Source organism: Peromyscus maniculatus, chromosome 10 (assembly GCF_049852395.1).
Source record: "Peromyscus maniculatus bairdii isolate BWxNUB_F1_BW_parent chromosome 10, HU_Pman_BW_mat_3.1, whole genome shotgun sequence".
Lineage (NCBI taxonomy): Eukaryota > Metazoa > Chordata > Mammalia > Rodentia > Cricetidae > Peromyscus > Peromyscus maniculatus.
Window position 1 is genome coordinate 83,121,529 of NC_134861.1, and position 19,179 is coordinate 83,140,707.

General features: G+C 46.1%; 1 protein-coding gene across 22 annotated transcripts in view; it reads left to right on the forward strand.

Moving 5' to 3' along the window:
* The first annotated feature begins 866 nt into the window (after nucleotides 1–866).
* Rufy3 (RUN and FYVE domain containing 3) overlaps nucleotides 867–19,179 on the forward strand; it is a 77,966-nt gene continuing 59,653 nt past the window's right edge. For 3 of the 22 annotated variants that reach the window (XR_013042986.1, XR_013042985.1, XM_076546583.1), the window contains exon 1: nucleotides 873–1,302. Coding sequence is in view for 6 of the 22 variants with exons in the window: in XM_076546583.1 (XP_076402698.1) it covers nucleotides 978–1,302 (325 nt within the window). In the remaining 16 variants the exon portion in view is untranslated. Of the gene's footprint in view, nucleotides 1,303–1,381; nucleotides 1,665–14,019; nucleotides 14,113–15,932; nucleotides 16,769–19,179 lie in introns of those variants that run through there. The other 19 variants (XR_013042991.1, XR_001580292.3, XR_013042988.1 and 16 more) reach the window with 14 other exon arrangements.

Sequence of the window (19,179 nt, forward strand, 5' to 3'; positions counted from 1 at the left end):
AGTGAGCCTCGATTCAAACAAACAAACAAACAAAAAAACTAGGAATTTTCTTTTGGGGGGTGGAAATTTACTTTGGGCACTTACTGATTCAAATATTTGAAATAAAATAACAGCAGCCAATTGACTAACAAAACTCAAAACACCACGAAAGGGAAAACTACCACCCTGTAATGGACGAGTGTCCTGTCAATTTTGAATTTGCTGGTTTAACCCACCCATGCTCCCCTGGAGTTCTGGAAAACCGGGGAACAATGTAAAAAAAAAGCACACACACGGTCTCTCAATCGCCCCCGTGAAATGCAAAGCCGGTGGGAAGAACATCGTCTCCTAGTTTATCCTATACAAAGTTCCTGAATCAAAACCATAAATCAACGGTTGAGAGTTCTAGTGTGTGAACGAACAGCAAACTATAGTCGAGTACCCCTGGCGGCGGGGGTGCGGGGAGGGGGTTGTCATTTAAAAAACAAAAACAAAAAAAACGAGCGTTGGCCTTTTCAGCCCAGATCTTGGTGTCTGTCACTACCCATGAAGTTGGGGGGGGGGGGGGTCACACATAGAAAACGCCGCGGGCTTCAAGCGCCGCACCTGACCTCCAGGGTCGAGCCGGGCGGCGGAGGAGCAGGCCCTGCACACCCTCGGGCCCCCGGGGTCCGGGGTCCGGGAGGGATCGGTGCGCGCGAGCGGAGCCGAAGGTGCGGTGCGGAGCGGCGGCGGCGGCGGAGGAGGAGGGAGGACGCTGCCCCCTAGGGGTGCCGAGCCGCGGCGGGGGGCGGCGAGAGGGGCGGAGGCCGGAGGCGGTGCTGGGCAGGCCGCGCCGTCGGACGGGGCGGTCCTCAGCGGGCCGGGCCCCGGCGGGGCGGGCAGAACCCGGAGCCCGAGCGGCCAGCGGCAGCGAACGGCTCGGGATCCTCGGCGGGAGCCTCGGGCTCGGGCCTGGCGAGGCGGCGACACCGCGCGCTCGCAGCCACCAAGCGACCATGGCCGAGTCCCCGCCAGCGGGCGCGGCGGCCGAAAGTTGCGGCCAGGACCCGGAGAGGGGCGGGGAGCGGCGAGCGGAGGAGCCCGAGGAGGAGCCGCGCGGGGCGGCCGCCCGCGGCACGGAGCGGGAGGACGAGGCGGGGCCCTCGGAGCCGGACTCGCCGGTGGCCGCCCCCTTCTTCCTGCTCTACCCGGGCGATGGAGGCGCGGGCTTCGCGGCGCGCCCGCCGCCGCAGCGCGCCTGGAGGACCCCGCCGTCGCCCGGCTCCCCGCTGCCCTTCCTGCTGCTGAGCTACCCGAGCGGCGGCAGCGGCGGCAAGCACCGTGAGTGTTGGGGACGGGGACGGGGACGCGGCTCAGCAGAGCCCCGCCTCTCGCCGGGCTTAGCAGCCAGCGCGGGCCGGGGGGTGGGAGGGTCCGCGCGCGCAGGGGTGCGGGGGTGGCCGTGCACCCCTCGATGGTCGCCAACCTCTCGGCTCGCCCAGGCCGCGCGACCCCCCACCATCCCCCGCCAGCTCGCTCCCCCTTCCTCGGCCTCCACGTGCTGGGGACCGAGGCGTCCCTTGGCGCCGGCCCGCCGGCTGGCGGCGCCGCCGCGCACTGGGCGCCCTTCCCGGAGGAACCGCGGAGCTGGCGTCCGGGACCGGCTGACGCGCCCCCACCGGTTCCCAGCTGCGGTGGCCCAAGTAGGTGTGGCTGCCGCGCCGCCGCCCTGCGGCCTCAGCCCGGCGGGCCAGGGCAGTGTCTAGGAGCGGTCCCCAAACCCATAAGTGAGAGTCGTGATCCCCACCCCTCCCTCCACTCCTCCCCTATCCACCCCGCAAGTGAGAAAAGAAATGGTCTCGGGGTGCGCAAGAGGAAGGGGAGGGAAAGTGTGGCTTGGGAAGAAGGGCACCTCCCAGTGTTGTGTCTTTTGTCAGGAAGATGCTTCCACGCCTTAAAGCCATGGCCACCACACTCTAGCCCCCTAAATGCAGCGAACCCCCATCGATGCTGTTTCGGGCAACAAATGTTTTTGTTGCTTCTGGCCCCTGAGCCGGTCTCTATTAAGAATAGGTCATGTGAGGACAGGAGTGTCTTGTCGGGAGGGTTTAAAAAGACAAGACCTTTGGATAAGAAAATGTCGCGGACTACTCAGAGGATGCTGTAATTGCCAAATACCTTACTCTAGGTAGGAGTTCTGAAACAGGAGGGAAAGTTGCCTGGGGTAAGTGAGGCTCCCCTCCCTCCGTATTTTTAAAGCTCTCCAGGGCAGATCTTGATTTGACGGCTCTCTGCAGCCAAGAAACTGACTTGGCGTTTTCTGCCTCCCCATTCAGCCTTGTGGAAAAGATAAACATTTGTTGAATGTCTCCTATGTACATGGGCCGTGATTATCATGGCTTGCAAGTCTCAGTGAGTGTAGAGGGCCCCTTTTCATAAGGGGAATCTGAAGATCAGACTAAATTACATTATTTGTCCCCAGTAAACCTACGAGAAGCGAACATGACCCAGATTCCTTGTCTTCTTCCATGACGGTGCTCTTTAGTCAAACATCAGAGGTCCAAAACGGAGATGCTGTATGTCAGGAAGTTAGCAGGAAGGAGCTGCTGGATCCAGCTAGTGCGAGTCCAGTGTTAACCTCCCTGCTTGCCTAGAAAGTGGTTCTAGATTGACCTGGCCCAGTCTTACAAACACAGCATTTCGCTTGAGTTGTGTGCTCTAATCTTCAGATGGGAGAGTTCAGATAGGAGTTGAGTCCTTTTGTGTGGCAGAAGAGGTAAAGATAAGAAGAATATTCTCCGCGCTGAATGCTTTTCCTTTTCAAAGGAATAGGCTTGCTGTGTACGGCGTTTTTGTTCTTTTTCTGTGTATTCTGCTTGTTAAAATCACATTACTGTAGAAGGAGGGAGGCTCTCTCAACAGTCCTGTGCAGCAACTGTACATGATTTGACGTAGATTTTTTTTTTCACCTGTTGGCTGTTGGGGATAATTTGAATTGCACTTGATGTGTTTGACTCTTTGTGCTCAGTAAAGATTGACTTTATTTTTAAGTATTATTAGAAATTTGGGGCTAAGTATCATCGTGATAGGAATTTAACTTCCTGGGTTTGAGTCTTGCACATGCCAGGCAAGCACTCTGCCACCAAAGTCGTACGTGTGATATCACACTGTGACCATACAGCACTAACAAGTATATGGAGTGACTTGTTAGCACACAAACAGCTTAAAATTAACTTTTTTTTCCTGAAATAGTTCAAGGTATAAAAACTCAGAAGAATACTGAGAAAATATGACTCCCTCCTCCTCTGGTTTTAAAAGACTAATTATGGACAATGCATTCTAGCAACAATATCCGGGACAGTGTCTCACTGTGTATCTCTGGCTATCCTGGAACTCTTTTCGTAGACCAGGCTGGCCTCAGGCTCACAGAGATCCACCTGCTTCTGCCTCCCAAGTGCTAGCATTAAAAGTGTGCAGCACTATGCCCTGCTACGTACTCTTGGAAAGATTTATTTTTAATTACGTGTGTGTGTGTGTGTGTGTGTGTGTGTGTGTGTGTGTGTGTGTAGGTGAATGCCAGTGCCCACAGGCATTGGATCCCACTGGAGTTACAGTCAGCTGTGAGCTGACTGATGTGGGTGCTGGGATCCAAACCCGGGTCTTCTGGAGCTTCAGTACACTCTTAACCACTCAGCTGTCTCTCTGGGCTATTGCTGAATACTTTATCCAAATTTCAAATTAAAGTACTTCTTTTGAGTTTTGTGTTTCCATGATTTTATTGGTACTTTAGACCCCATGCAGATGTCAGAAGGCTAAAAGGCCTCTCTCATTCTTACTACCCGGACATGAACTCAGACTCAACCCCAAGTGTCTGACTGTATGGTAGCTTCGCTCTACTTAGAACCCGTCCTCCCCTCCCCCAACACCCTGCTTTTTTTTTTTTTTTTTTTTTTTTGATAGACAGTCCAGATTAGCCTTGAACTTGAACTTGTCTTCTGGCCTTACCCGCTAAGATGCTAGGATTTACAAGTATGTGCCACCACATCCTCAGAACTCTACTTTTGCTTCCTGATCGTGTACCAAACATTTGTAAAATATACTAGCCTTAACGCTGGTGTTAAGATACTATCATTCTATTTTAGAAATTGTGGCTCTTCTTACATGCCTGTTTCTCGAGGCAGACTCTCATTTAGCTAGGGGTGACTAAGGACGTTGTTGACCTCCTGATCCGCTTACCTCTAGCTCCTCAGTGGGATTACAGGCATGGCCCACCACCATTGTCCTATGCTGAATTTTTTACAGTAACCTGAGTTCAGAAGCTTTGTTGTTAAATGACAGTGTGAGTACAAAAAAAAAGTATCCAAACAAACAGAAGAGGTAATCTAGCCTAAAGTTTTTAGGGTTTATACATATGGCATAAAATTGTATATGCTATCATGTTCATAAAAATCAATGTGCAAGAGATCAAAAGAAGGCTTCTGATAGGTTATGATGGGTTTTTGTTTATTTCTGAATATTTCTTGCTAATTTGTTTGTTTTTTTTTAGACTCAATTCTCCCCCCCCCCCACTCCCCCAGAGAAGATCTCACTGGCTAGCCTGGAACTTACTATGCAGACCAGGCTGGCCATGAACTCACAGAGATCTACCTCCCTCTGCCTCCTGAGTGCTGGGATTGAAGGCATGTGCCATCATGCCTGGTTATGCTCTCATTCTTAAATTTTATATTCTCTACATACTTTTGAAAATTAGCCGTATAATAATTACAAATAGCACATAGATCTGCTGACATTGATTAGATGTTTTATGGTACAAGTGTTCAACATGCAAAGTACCTTTCTGTTTTGTGGGCCCCAGTACCACCACCCCATCCATCATGTTCAATGTCAGATGATACCACACTTTTGAACTGGATGAACTTCCAGGACTTTTTCATAATTCATGTGCATCTATGTTCATGTTTTATGGTATCTTTTCCCTCTTGGTAATTGTGACCTGTGGTTTCTGATCAGCTGTTCTGCGATTGACTTTAAATGCCTTCCTTTTTCTGTTAAAACATTCCAGGCCTTCTTGTGAGTAGACAGTACAAAGTTGCAAACTTACTTAAAACATGAGATGGAGGGGGCACGATGAGTTTTAATTACTAGCTTTACACAATTTAGACTCACTTGGGAAAAGTGTCTCAGTGAAGGATTACGTAGATGAGGCTGGCATGTAGGCATGGATGTGAGGTATTATCTTTATTATATTATAGAAGCAAAAAAAGACCTTCTCATTGTGGGGAACCTCGTTCCCTGGGCAGGGGATCTTGGACTGTGTAAGTATGGAGAGGGTGCTGAACACAAGAAGCTCTTGGCCGTGAATGTGACTAATTGCTTCACATTCCTGCTTTGACTTTCCCACAATGATAGAATATCATCACCTAGAATTGTAAGCCAAACAAACTCTTTCTTCCTGGAAGTTGCTTTTGTCGTGGTATTTTGCCGTAGCAACAGGAAACAGAGGTAGTACAGTGTGTATAGTTGTATGTGAGTGAGCATACATGTAAAGTTCAGAGCACAACCTTGGGGGGTTAATTCTTTCCTTCCATTGCGGATTGCAAGGATTGAACTCAGATCATCAGGCTTGCGCAGCAAGTGTTTACCTGCTAGGCCATCTTGCTGGCCTAGTTGTTGCTTTAAACTTGGTTACTTAGTTCTTCAGCAAGAACTTTGTGGATGGCTGGGTTGTGTATCAATATCAAATGTCAGAAGGTTGACTCTCCTCTGGCGGACACGCACCCACCCACGCACGCACGCGCGCGCGCGCGCACACACACACACAACCTCTATCTGTAGTAATTCTCTTCTTTTCTGTAGACCAAGATAGCCTCAAAGATTCCTCTACCTCCCCAGTTTTGGGATTAAAGGCAAGCACCACCACTACCCCACCCAAAAAAGTGTCACTATGACTACCCATTTCAGACAGCCAACATTGAGGACCATGGTAGACATCTGATAGTTCTGCTGATGAGACATGGAGATGAACTTGATTCTCGTGTGTGCACTTGCAAATCCATAATGTGTGCAAGGAACATCTAGATTTACATAAATATGTTTATGTGTATAGGTGTTCTGCCTGTATACATGTCTGTCCCGTGTGCACCTGTGGTGTCTGAAGAGTCCAGAAAAGGACATCGGATCCTCTGGTACTGGAGTTACAGATGGTTGTGAGCGGCCATGTGGGTGCTGAGAATCTTCTACAAGAGCAGCCAGTGCTCTGCACTGACGAGTCGTCTCTCCAGCTCCATTTCTTGTTTTTTAATTGCTCATAGCCATTTAAAAGATATACCTAATTACGAGTTGAGTATTAATTAGTTATAATTCCAATCTGCTGTATATTTTTATACATTTTGAAATGATAAAAGTACTTTGTTTTGCCAGGCGGTGGTGGCGCACACCTTTAATCCCAGCACTCAGGAGGCAGAGGCAGGCGAATCTGTGAGTTCAAGGCCAGCCTGGTCTACAGAGAAACCCTGTCTCCAAAAACAACAACAAAAAAAAGGAATTTGTTTTGTAAATACAGAATCATCTGCCTGAACTAGGGGTTTTAGAGGAGCAGTCAATCAAATCGTGAGCACATGCTCCTTCACCCCCGTTTTCTTTTGGAACAGATTGTGACTCGTTTTGTTTTGTTGAATTTTTTTAGACAGGGTCTCCTGTAGCCCAGCTGGCTTGAACTTGACCCATTGCTGCCTGCACCTCTTGAGTGCATGTCTGGCCGTGACTTTTTAAAGAGTGGCCTCTTCAGGGTTCATCGCAGATTAATGTCTTGGTTGCAGTACTGTAATTCATTATTCCATTCATTTTCAAATAGCAAAACAGACCTTTTTCTGGTCCATGAAATGCCATTTGGTCACATGGCAGATAAATGCACCCATACTGAAGAGGGAATGGAGTCCACCAGAGAACCAGAGTTTAGCCCTTAGGAGAGTCAGAGTGCGGGCGGCCCCCTTTCCATACACGACTGGAGTGTCCTGGGATGTCCTGAACTTCTGCGGTGAGGGGCTAAATCAAGCCCCTGTTTCCCTCCTTCCCACTGGATGCTGCTTGCCCTCCGGGTGCTGAGTGTGTCCACAGTTGTTTAAGCCGTAGCGGTCAGTCTTCCCGGACAGTCCCTCCCTCTCCTCTGCATCCCTCCTCCTCCTTCCCCTGCGCTCTCATTGCCTGTCAGTGTGGAGCGGTCCAAGGAGACGTGATTGACAGCCACGGGTTCAGAGTGTTGTATTTTGTCCTTGAGTCTTGGCTTTTCTTTTGCTGCTTCTCTGTGGGTAACCACAGGTTTGGCTTGGGTTGGGTTTTTGCTTTTTTGTTTTTTAAAGCTTATATATTTTTATTTTGTGTGTATGACATTTTTGTTGTTGTTTGTTTTGTATTTGTAACACAGGGTTTCTTGGCTGTCCTGGAACTCACACTATAGACCAGGCTGGCCTCAAACTCAGAGCCTCACCTGCCTCTGCTGGGATTAAAGGCATGAGCCACCACAACCAGCCATAAATATCATGTTAATGAGTTTTACAGTATGTTACAGCTAGTATACTCCTACTCAAATGTTATTAATATTGAAACTTCTCCCAGTAATGCTAAATAGTTCATAGAGAGTCTTTAAAATTTGTTTTGGAGCCTGGTGGTGGCGGTGGTGGAGGCAGCGGCGGCAGCGCACGCCTTTAATCCCAGCACTCGGAGGCAGAGCCAGGTGGATCTCTGTGAGTTCGAGGCCAGCCTGGTTTACAGAGTAAGATCCAGGACAGGCACCAAAACTACACAGAGAAACCCTGTCTCGAAAAAAAACAAAAAAACAAAATTTGTTTTGGGAAGTTAGTATACCATAAGCTTTCAAGAATTGGTTTGAATTGTAACGGGCCTGGGGTAGAACTTAGGGGTAGAGCTTGTGCTGAGAATGCAGTGGGCCCTGGGTTTAGTCACCAGCACAGAAAGAAACAAAAGAAATTATATGAGAGGAAGCATTTTCAGAATTAGAAAGCAGTGGTGCTTAGAGGACGTTAATATGGTTGTGACCTGTACATACCCTTGTCTGTGTTTGTGAGACAGGAGCTTGCAATGTGCCGGAGCTGGCCTCACACCCACAGTGCTCTGACCTCATCCCTCTCTGCGCTGGGGTTACAGGTGTGCACTGCTATTCCATTAACCACTGAATAAACGTCCATGGTCCTTCTAAAACTTCCCAGGGCTCCTGGCCGGGAGGGCAGTCCTCCTGGTAAATCCTGGCTCTCATCGTGTTGGGCACCAGGTGGAAAGGACACTGAGCTTATGTTGGAAGGATTAGGGATGGGGCAGGGCTGGGCTAGTTTGGAGGAACAGTGTGAGATCCTTTCAAGTGCTCAAGAGGAGATTGGCGGGACAAGAGGCATGCATGGGAAAGCAGCAGAACTCGTCTCAAATGGGGTTCTTCTAGCTTCAGAATCTGTTTGGGGACTCTCCACGGATGTGCCTCTACTTCTGTCTCTTTTAGAGTTGATACTTAGCAGGATTCTGACCCATCTCTCTTCCTTCCTCACAACTTGAAAATTGTCACAGTACACCCTTTCCTCTCATCTTTCTTCTGAGTCACTCTCCTACACATCTGTCCTTACAAATTTATCATGAAGAGAATCGAGTTTTGTGTCTGGAGCATTCTCAGAAGCAGAAGCACTTACTGTAATGACTTATTGTTTGCTGGGTGCCAAATGTCATCCTAGCACTTTATTTACGTCACTTTATTTAATTCTGAAGTAGCTAACATTGTTTCCTGTTTGTTAGTGAAGAAATGGACAAAGGCAGAGGCAGGTGGGTCTCTGACTTCAAGGCCAGCCAGGCCTGCATAGTGAGACTCTTGTCCTCAAGAAAGAGAGGGAAGGGGGAGGGATGAACAACAGATGAGTTAGTTGGGCAAAGTTGCACAGTTTCTTTGTGGTAGACGTGGGACTCCCTGGGGACATTCTGCTTCCAGAGGTGCCATGCTCCACCAAGAACCCCTCCTTCTTCATCTGGAATCACAGACTAGACCTGTCTTTTCAGGCTACAGCCTCTAGAGTTTGTTCTTTACTCACTAAAACCATACCTGAATGAATGAATGAATGAATGAATGACCAAAACCTGTAAGTCATAAATTGGGTAGAATAGTGTATATACACACTGACTAGTCCACATGTGACAGGACTTCAGAACTTCTTGGACACCCGTGGTTGTTGCTTGTGTGTAGTCGTGGTTATTTCTTCAGGATTTCCAGTAGTTAACACTGTGCCTTCCCTGGCTGTGTTAAGTGCCTGAATCTTGTTTACACTGGAAAGGTTACTTTGGGAAGCTGTGGTGGGAGGATCGTAAGAGGAGGCCAGCCTGGGCTACATAGCAAGATCCCGTCAAAAAAGAAGGGAGGAAGGGAAAGCCCTCTTAGATTCTTATTTCGTAAGACGTACATTTAGTTTGATTTTGTAGAGCGGAAAACATTTCAAGATTGAAGTTTTTTTTTTTTTTTTTAAAGTGGGAAAATACCATTTTATGTATAGAGAGTGCTTTAGCATTACATTTCTATACCAGTAAGCATCCACTGAGACTGGTATTGGGTAGGTACTATTTTGAGCAATATCTATAAATAATATGCAAAACAGGTGAATTTCTTCTCATGGGGCTGTGCTCTCTGCAAAGCTGGTAATTTGGTTTATTTTACAGCTGAGCAAATTGAGGTGAGGGAGGCTAAACTTCCCAGAGACGTTTAGTAGTGAGCTGTTGGTAGCTCTGTGTGTGTAAGCCCTTACTTACTGCCACTGAGGCGTGCATGAAGTCAGTTCTGCATCCCAGGGTGGAAGTTATTTCCGGTCTTACGCTGGCTAATTTTATTAAGTAAAGATGAGACGCTGCAGTCCTCTGCTGGCATTTGCTTCTGACACAATAATAACTGAGCTTCCTGGGCGTAATCATTTTATAATTGCTCCCTGTCATCTTTGGTTAATATCTACAAACTGATCATGAGCCTGCCAAGTATATAAACCTCAGATTGAAGAAATCTGACACCACCAGGTAAACCTGGTAGATGTGGGTCCTGGGAAAAAGATACTGGGAAGGAGGAGTGGACAGTATGAAGTAGCCATGATCCTGACCTTCTACCCATGTTAACGTGACGATAACTAGTTAAAGTTTTCCTGGTTCTGGATGTGGTCTACTTCTTGTAATAACCACATCATGCCAACAGTCAATACTGAAATAGGAAAATATCTTTCTTGAGTTGTGAAACCATAAACCCAGAAAGAAGCATTAGGAAACAGAATTTTATGAGCATCTACAAATTGACTTAGTTGCACAAACTGACCATTTTTAAGAAGCCATTATGTGTGGATGAGGAACTAAAGAAAAACAGGAGACAGCTGACTTAAAGAGTGAGAAACGGAGCTCAGTTGGGAGCTTGCACGACTCTGTGTTCAATCCCTGGCAGCTCGTAAATCAGCTATGTATGGTATGGTATTGTGTGCCTGGAATCTCAGGGCCGGCAGATGGCAGCCAGAGGGTAAGTTCAGGATCATTCTCAGCTACATATCGAGTTCAAGGCCACCTTGAAATACTTGAGACTGTGTCTCTAAAACATGGAAAGAGGGGGAACCTGGGGATATAGTTCAAGTGGTGAAGTGTTTGCCACTCAAACTTGAGGACCCGGTTTTGATCCTGTGTCAAAAGGCTAGGTGTGGTCACACATTCTGTAAGCACTTCAGAGAGGCAGGTGGATCCCTAGGGCTTCTGTGTAGCCAGCCTAGCCTGTTGGGTGAGCTTTGGGACAAATGAGAGACCCGTTTTAAACCAGATGAATGGCACCTTTGGAACAACACCTGAGGTTGACCTTGGGCCTCCATACACACATTCATGTTGTTGGCCTGTGGAGATGAATCAGTAATGTACTTGCAAATACAAGGACCTAAAGTCAGTCCTCAGGGCCTGTGTAAAACAGCTGGGCCTGACAGGGAAACTGAGACAGGTGGATCCTGGGACTTGCTGGCCACCCGGCCTAACTTAACTGTTAAGCTCCAGGCCAGTGAGAGACCCCGTCCGACTGAGTGAGCATAACACACACACACACACACACACACACACACACACACACACACACCGAGAACATGCACGCTCGTGCACACACATACAATTGTACACACAGTAAAAATACAGTATTGAGTGAAAGGCTTAGAAGCTATAGTATCATGAAACTGTATTAGAACCAAACTAAATATTGTCTAGTCATTCATATATTTGTGATTCTATTTTTAGAGTAAAGTAGTTGTTTTTTCTTTAAAAATAAATAAATAAGGTGTCACGTAGCTCAGACTGACCTGAAATTCACTATGTAAATTTTGGTCTTCCTGCTTGGGACGGTATGTGTGCGCCACCACCCCTGGCTCTGAGATGACGTTACACAAAATTCCGAGTAGAGTGTCTTAGATGGAAGGAAACAGGGACTGGAGAGAAGGCTCGGCTGACAGAGCACTGCTGCTGTTGCACAGGACCCGCCTGGGTTTGGTTCCCAGCACCTACATGACAGCTCACAGCCATCTGTGACTCCAGTTCCTGGCATCCGACGCCCCTTTCTCGCCTCCTCAGAAACCAGAAACGAATGTGGTGCACGTGGCACGGATGGGGCAAGCCAGACACATAGAACAGAAACACACGTTTGAGAAACACGGGCTGAGAACCGTCAGTGTTGCAGCTCTTTCTGAAAAGCACAGGCAGTTCAGGAGAGAAAGAGCGTAGGTCTTGGAAGTTGTTGCTCCGTTTCTCCAGTTGATACTGGTTAATTCTTTGTAGAATTAAAGTTGTACAGTGAAGTCGTTCTTTAAAAGTCTGCAGTGGGTCATTGTAGATGATTCTCCCTTCATTTACCTTTTTCCTGGATCTGGATGTATCATGTTCTTTTTTTTTTTTTTTTTTCCTTTTTTCTTTTTTTTCGGGGCGGATTTTTCAAGACAGGGTTTCTGTATAGCTCTGGCTGTCCTAGAACTCACTCTGTAGACCAGACTGGCCTTGAACTCACAGAGATCCACCTGCCTCTGCCTCCTGAGTGCTGGGATTAAAGGCGTGGGCCATCAGTCCAGCAGCATCACCTGTTGTTAACCTAGAGGTCTGCCTGAGTAAAGAGTACACAGTGAGGTGCTTACCAGCTCTCTGCCCAGGGTTATAGCAGAGGGAACCAAGTGACGTATCCATCGTGGTGCCTGGGGGGAATTTGGATTAGCTCTTACCACCACATAACAGCAAAAATGTGCCCAGGGTTCTCTCTTTCTCAGAAACATTCCATATGAAGTGTTTCTGAGCTAAATGTGTAAGTCTAGGGGAGGGAGTGGCCGGGCAGAAGAAATGGTTTGGGAGACTTTAGGGTATAAAATGAAAAGGCTGATTTTTTAAAAGTCCTCTTCAGATCAGGAACCGGAAACTCATGTTTAGGATCTTTGAAGGACCCTGCCTGAGTACTGAAGTTGCAGAGTGTTAAAGAAAACACAGGTTGTGTTGTGTGTGTGGGGGGGGTCATTTAGCAGTGTAGAGTAGCAGATCGGCCACCTGGCCTTTGTGTGATCCTGGGCCAGTTCCTTGTGTGTATGAGGAGAGACCAGTGTCTGCTTCGCAGTGTGCTCAGGACGGCTCCATGTGGCGTTTGCTAAGTACCTAACGGAAAACAGAAATTCAGTGAATGAAGTCATTACATTGAGTAGTTTTTCCACCCTGCACACCGGGGGCCTGGGACCTACCAAGTCAGCCTTTGTGTTGTAGGAGCCGCATCTGAGTGTGAGCCTCAGTCTACGAGAAACGTGACTTCTAGCTCAGCTGTGCATCGTTTGCTTTGAGTCACTCGTGTGGAAAGTCCGAGCTGTATAAGCAGGTAGAACACAGTTGATAGTCTTTCGGGATCCCCCCTTCACCCTCCTCACACCCACCTTACAAAAACGCAGTTATTGACAAAGGGGTTCAAATGAGAAAAGCAGTTCAGTGTAACTTTAATTAGTGTATACATGAGAAAGGGGTAATTGTTATTTTTGTGATGCTGTGGACCGAACTTAGTACTTTGTGCATGCCAGGACGGTCACTCTACCACGGCTAAACCATTCAAGTCAAGACTGTATGTCTTTTTTTTTTTTTTTTTTGGAGCTGAAGACAGAACCCAGGGCCTTGCCCTTCCTAGGCAAGTGCTCTACTACTGAGCTAAATCCCCAACCCAAGACTGTATGTCTTACCAATGGCTTAATGTTTTGTTTTGTTTTTGTGTGAAGCTAATGTATTTATGTATCAGTAAAGACCATATATAAAATAGCACTTTGGAATATTTAGAAGTGTTTTTGTTCACTTCTGTGAGCTGTGCTGTTTTAAAATAATCTCATTGCTTCTGAACAATGAGCAGTTGTGAGGATGACTCAGTGGCGTTTATCTGATGGGCAGGTGAAAGTCATACTGAAGGTGAAGGTGCTCTTACCCAACTACAGTTCTTGTTTTCTTCAGTCACCCGAGTCCTGCCACAGACTGACAGATAAGGCAAACTAGCAGGCACGGGGCTGTTCTCCCTAGCCAAAGCTGTAGTTGGATTGGGCTCCCTCTCTGTGTCCTCTGGGGAGCAGAATGGGTTTAGGAGGGGTCAGAGGGATCGTAGCCGAGCTTCTTGCTCACTAGCCTGAGGGTTCCTGCTCTGCAGGTACGTTGTCTTGAGTCCGGATCCCTTTGGTGGTTAGTAAAGGCTGCCTGGTTGGTGAAAAGATAGAGTGTCATAGTGTGTGACCAGTCTGAACTGGTTCAGTATTTGTCCCTTAGCCATGATTTCTCTTTTGGGGTTCACTTAGCGGAGGTCAGCCGTAGTCTGAAAACACTAAGGTGAAAATTCCAAAAATAAGCAATTCATTCCTTTTAAATTGCACACCATCCTAACTAGTGTTATGAGATCTTCCGTCTTTCTGCCCCTGAGCTCAAGACCCAGATTTCTTTGTCTAGGGTGTCCACACTGCTGCCCTCCTGTTATCAGGTCATCCGCCCCGTGTTAAGTTCTCATTATGCTGTCATGTAATGCTATGTCATAATGCCTCCATAATCCACCTCAGCGGGCACTCTTACCATCTCCTGTCACTGCAAGAAGGGACTTGAGTTCAGGGAAATAAGGTGTGTATGTGTGTACGCACACACACTCGAGTACGTGGAGGCCACAGGAAGATGTTATTCCACAGGAGCGCTCTCCACCTTGGTTTTTGAGGCAGTCTCTCATTAGCCTGGAGCTCACCAGTTAGGCGAGGCGGACTGCCCAGCAAGTCCCAGGAGCACACCTGTCTGTCTCCCCAGAGCTGTGCCACCAAGCTGCTTGACTTGGCCCCTGGGGACCGAGTTCAGGTCCTTGTCCTTGAAAGATACACACTTTCCTGACTGACTCATCTCCACAGCACAGCAAGATGTTTGGAGGGTCTGGGAATGTAGTTGGTAGAATGCTTTCCCAGCATTGCACAAAGTTCTGGACTTGATCTCCAGAACAATATAAACCAGGTGTATCGGCGAAACCCATAATTTTAGCACTTGGGAGATGTGGGCAAGAGGATCTGCTAAGGGCATCCTCAGCTATATAGGGAGTTCAAGGCCAGCCAGTGCTACTCAAGTCCCTGTCTCAAAGACAAAGAGGGGAACAAAGACACAGTTATTCGTCAACAGGCCACATTCATTTAACTTTTATTGTGATATATTAATGATTCTACTTTATAATTAGTTACTGATCTCTTTGTTTTTGTTGGTTTGTTTTTCAAGACTGGGTTTCTTTGTATAGCCCTGGCTGTCCTGGAATTTGCTCTGTAGATGAGGCTGGCCTTGAACTTGGGGATCCACCTGTCTGCCTCCTGAGTGCTAGGATTAAAAGCAGGTGTGCCCAGTGGTTTTGATCTCTTACTTTACCTAATTTATGAATTAAGCTATCATATGTATGTACAGTATAAGAAAACAACTATCACTGGTTTCAGTTCTACTGGAAAACATGGAATGTACTCCCTGCAGATAAGGAAGAATCTGTATTGGACCCTAGACAAACACAGAGTACCTAAATTTATTTATATATTTGTTGTTCTATGTTTTCAACTATATCATTGACCTGGAGCCTTTTCTCTAGGTAGTTACTTCCTGGCTTTGTGTGTTTAAGGCATGAATATTAACACAAATTGGATTTCACACATGTACACACATATTGGCTGATTTAAGAATTTAATAATGTGTCCAGTACATTGCAGGATAGGAAGATTTTTAAAAATATGACATGGTTTTAATTTCTCTTTAGAAATGCATTTCATGTTTATAGCAGAAACTTGGTTAATATAGCAATATCAAAAGGAAAAGGAGTTGCCATTGATGAGGAAGTATTTTACTTTTTTAGCTTTAAGATTTTTGTTTGTTTTTTCCTGTCCTGTCTTAACAAGTCAGTCCTTTGTATTTTAGAAAACCAAATTATAAATGCCTGAGAATAAGATACTTAAAAAGCCTGCTTTAGCTTTTCTTAAAATGTCACCTTTTGCCAGGCAGTGGTGGTGCACGCCTTTAACCCCAGTGCACGGGAGGCAAAGGCAGGCGGAGCTCTCTGAGTTCGAGGCCAGCCTGGTCTACACAGTAAGTTTCAGGACAACCAGGGCTACACCGAGAAACCCTGTCTTGAGCACCTTGTATGTAGAAAAGAGTTTCAATAACTGAACGTACAGGGGTAGAAGTGAATTGTGTGCTTAGTAAATTATTCTAATTGCTTTTTATCACAGAGCATTATCTAGTATTGCCCCGTTTTTCTACCCTGCTATCCAAGAGTGTGGAGAATTGATGAGGATCTGTGCATTGTGTTAGGTCTGATCGTAGTTTGACTAGCACAGTCTGGAAGTGGGCTGTGCAGGATGAAAGAAGCAGCCTAATTGCTCTTCCTGCATCAGCAGCATCTATAAAGCATCCTGGGAATTGCTCGCCCAGTGCTCGGAGCAGCTGGTCACATGAGCCTGAATTTTCAGTTCAGTTCATTAGTCAGCCATTTTGGTCAACACCCTGCTTACTGCGCACAGCCAATCCTGTTAGAACTCAGCATCCCGGCTCGTCTGAGCAGGTCCTGTAGTGATTTCTGCTGGTCAAATTTTTTAAGATAAATTGAAAATATAGGTTGATTTTTTTTTTGTATTTTTTCTTTTGTATTTTTTTTTCTGCACCAAGAAGGAGGATTTTTTTTTTTTCACTTATTCGTGCTCAGACCAATTTTTGAAAGACAGCATTGGGTGTGTAGGATTTAAGCCTATAGATAGCCCGGCTGGAATAAAGGGAAAGGAAGAAAAAAGGAGAGGACGCTGAGAGAAGACAGACACCATCTAATTTTGCTGTTAGGAATTGCCAGTAAGAAAAGATAGTGTAGAATTGATTGTTTATTTTGAGGATACAGGGTATTTTTCTTCTCTTGTTCTTTTTTCTTTCTTTCTTTCTTTTTTTTTTTTTTAACCTCTCCTATCCCATTTTCTAAAAGCTTTGTTTAAGAGCTTGGGATTTGGGATTTTCTTTGGTACAGAGGTCTTCTTTATTTGTGTGTGTGTGTGTGTGTGTGTGTGTGTGTGTGTGTGTGTGTGTGGTCCCAGCTGAGTCATCATGTCGGCCCTGACGCCTCCGACCGATATGCCAACCCCCACTACTGACAAGATCACACAGGCTGCCATGGAGACCATCTACCTTTGCAAATTCCGAGTGTCTATGGATGGAGAATGGCTCTGCCTGCGAGAGCTGGATGACATCTCCCTTACACCTGACCCAGAGCCTACCCATGAAGGTATGGTCAGATCCCAGCTGCTGGCACCTGGTCTCAGTGGCGTCTTCGTTGTCACAGGGGTTGGGAGGGTCGGAGGGGACGAGAAGCCCCTCTTGGCTTTATTATTGTCTAGGGCTCAGCTTCCCTGCACCCCCGCCCCTCGTCTCTGCCTACTGGTGAAAGGATTTTTTCCCTACCCCCTGAGGTCTCCTTTCTCTACATGCTTGTGTTCTGTTACAGTTCTTTGTCTGAAAGCCCTTCAAAGGGAACAGTTGAGGTCATTTAAACATCAGTTGCTAACAGATAGGGAAAGAACTATCAATTTTGTGTTCCTGCTTTAAAATATTATCGGAATTAGTGATTCCTAACAGTAAATTAAGAAAACACAATTGTAGTTACAGGATATAGCAAATCTGGTGGGAAAGCTAGAGGAGTGTTGTATCAACTGGGTATTGTTAAACAAGGCAATGGCACCCCAGAAAACATTGGAAAAAGTTTCTCTTTTTAAATAGTATTAAGTGGGAAAGCAGTTTTAAATTCAGTGCTTAAGGAGTATGGACTGTTAACAAAAGTGTATCTTGAAGAGGCTCAGCATTGTTAGTGTGGTCATTCCTGTGTGTGGAATCTGTGGGCCATTGTTTTGTACATGTATAATACATATAAGTATATATACTTGCATACTTGGGTTTACAGTTGCAGCTAATCTTTGTGTGCTCTTGACTTTTTCTAAAAACAAGCTGTAAGGTGTTTTTAGCTTATACTCTTTAATTTCTCTGATGCCGAGCTGCAAATATAATGGCTTCTCATCTATGTTTATTCTCCTTCAAAAAACCAAAGTTAAAAATGTTAGCATGCACCAAGAAATCCTTTATGCATGTCTGCCTGGTACTCAGGCATATCTGCAGGGCAGGTGAATTATGCATAGCAGTTGGAGTTAGGCAAAGTGACTCTGTGCCCTTGACCTTGTGTTGGAATCGCGTCATGACTCAGATCTACTCAACTGTGTGTGATAAGACATGTCTTCTTTCCAGTCAGAGTTAGCCTTGAGGAAGTTTCAAAGTTAAGATCACAAAACAAAAGCAGTCATTTTGCATGTTTCTTCCTAACAGTGTGTTAGTAGTTTTAAAGATGTTTGGCATCTGTTAAATTGATTCTGTCTGCTGACCAGCTTCCTTTAGCTATGTTTCAGAATGTGCACCAGAGTTGGGGCCATCAGCTGAAACCCTGTACGATGCCAGTACTGTTTACACAACCTCCAAAGCCTTAGCAGTCTTTAGGGAAGAAAATTACAGTTTGGAAAAGCTACCAAGAAGTCTTGCAGCTAGTGCTCTCGCCATATTTTGTTGGAAAGAGAATCCCCATTCATTTTGAAAGTCATGCTATGAAATATTACCTTAGTTATAAAATCTAGTTTCTGTTTCCTAAAGATACTTTTGAGTATGTGTCTGACTCCTGTGTTAAAAGTTCTGTGGTGAGCACAAGTTTGTTGTTTGGTTCGTTTAAACATTTGTAATAGTACTGTTCAGATTCTTCATTGAGAAATGTGTTGGGGCTGACATGAGCCTTGGTAGGAAGGGGGAAGAGTGTGAGAAGTGTAGACTATCAGTGGCACAGCCTTTGATCTAGGAAGTCAGACCCTTAGTCAGTTATAAAGGATGTGGAACTCAATAAGACCCTCACAGTATATTTGAGCATTTTCCTTTAAATGAGGTGAAAAAAAAAAAAAACAATTATTTTTTTTAAAAGTCTAAGGCCAAGGAAACATGAGTTATAATGTTCTAGAAAACCAGGAGGTACTCCAGGGGAGGTTCGATTCTTTGCTCTACTGACTGTGTCTAAACAGCCATTTGGATCCAAGAAATGTCTGCTTTTCTTCTAAACCCTTGACAGCTGTATTGGATTTGACTGTGTGGTCAGTGATTATGTGAGTAACCGACAAATGGAGCTCCTAGACAGTCTCCAGGTTGATTTGTACAGAAAAGGTCCGACCCACTCAAACCCTAGAGATCCCTCGATTTCAGAAAAGAAAATGGGCAAAATTGTTGTCTCATGAGATAATGTGGTCTCCAAGTCTTATTTTTCTGTAAGAGTTCCTAGACTTCACCATGAGGCCACTGGCTAGAAAGGCCTTTCTGCAGTGCTTAGGAAATAAACACTTGGATTCTTTATCTCCGTGCCTTTTGGCATTTGGAATGATCCCTCCTTCTTACATGTCCTCTCCTAAAAATTAAAAGCTGATCTCCTGGTCAGAGTGAAAGATTGAGTCTACTGGAAAGGAGAGGGAAGGGCCAGGGAAGCTTCATGGCACAAGGCTTGAGCTAGATCTCTGACATAGTGACCATGGGGCAGGGCTTCTCGGTGCATACCAAGCTGTCCTTGCCAAGGAAGAGCAGGTGGTCAGAAGCCTGCAGGGCTGTGTGTGGCACCACGGG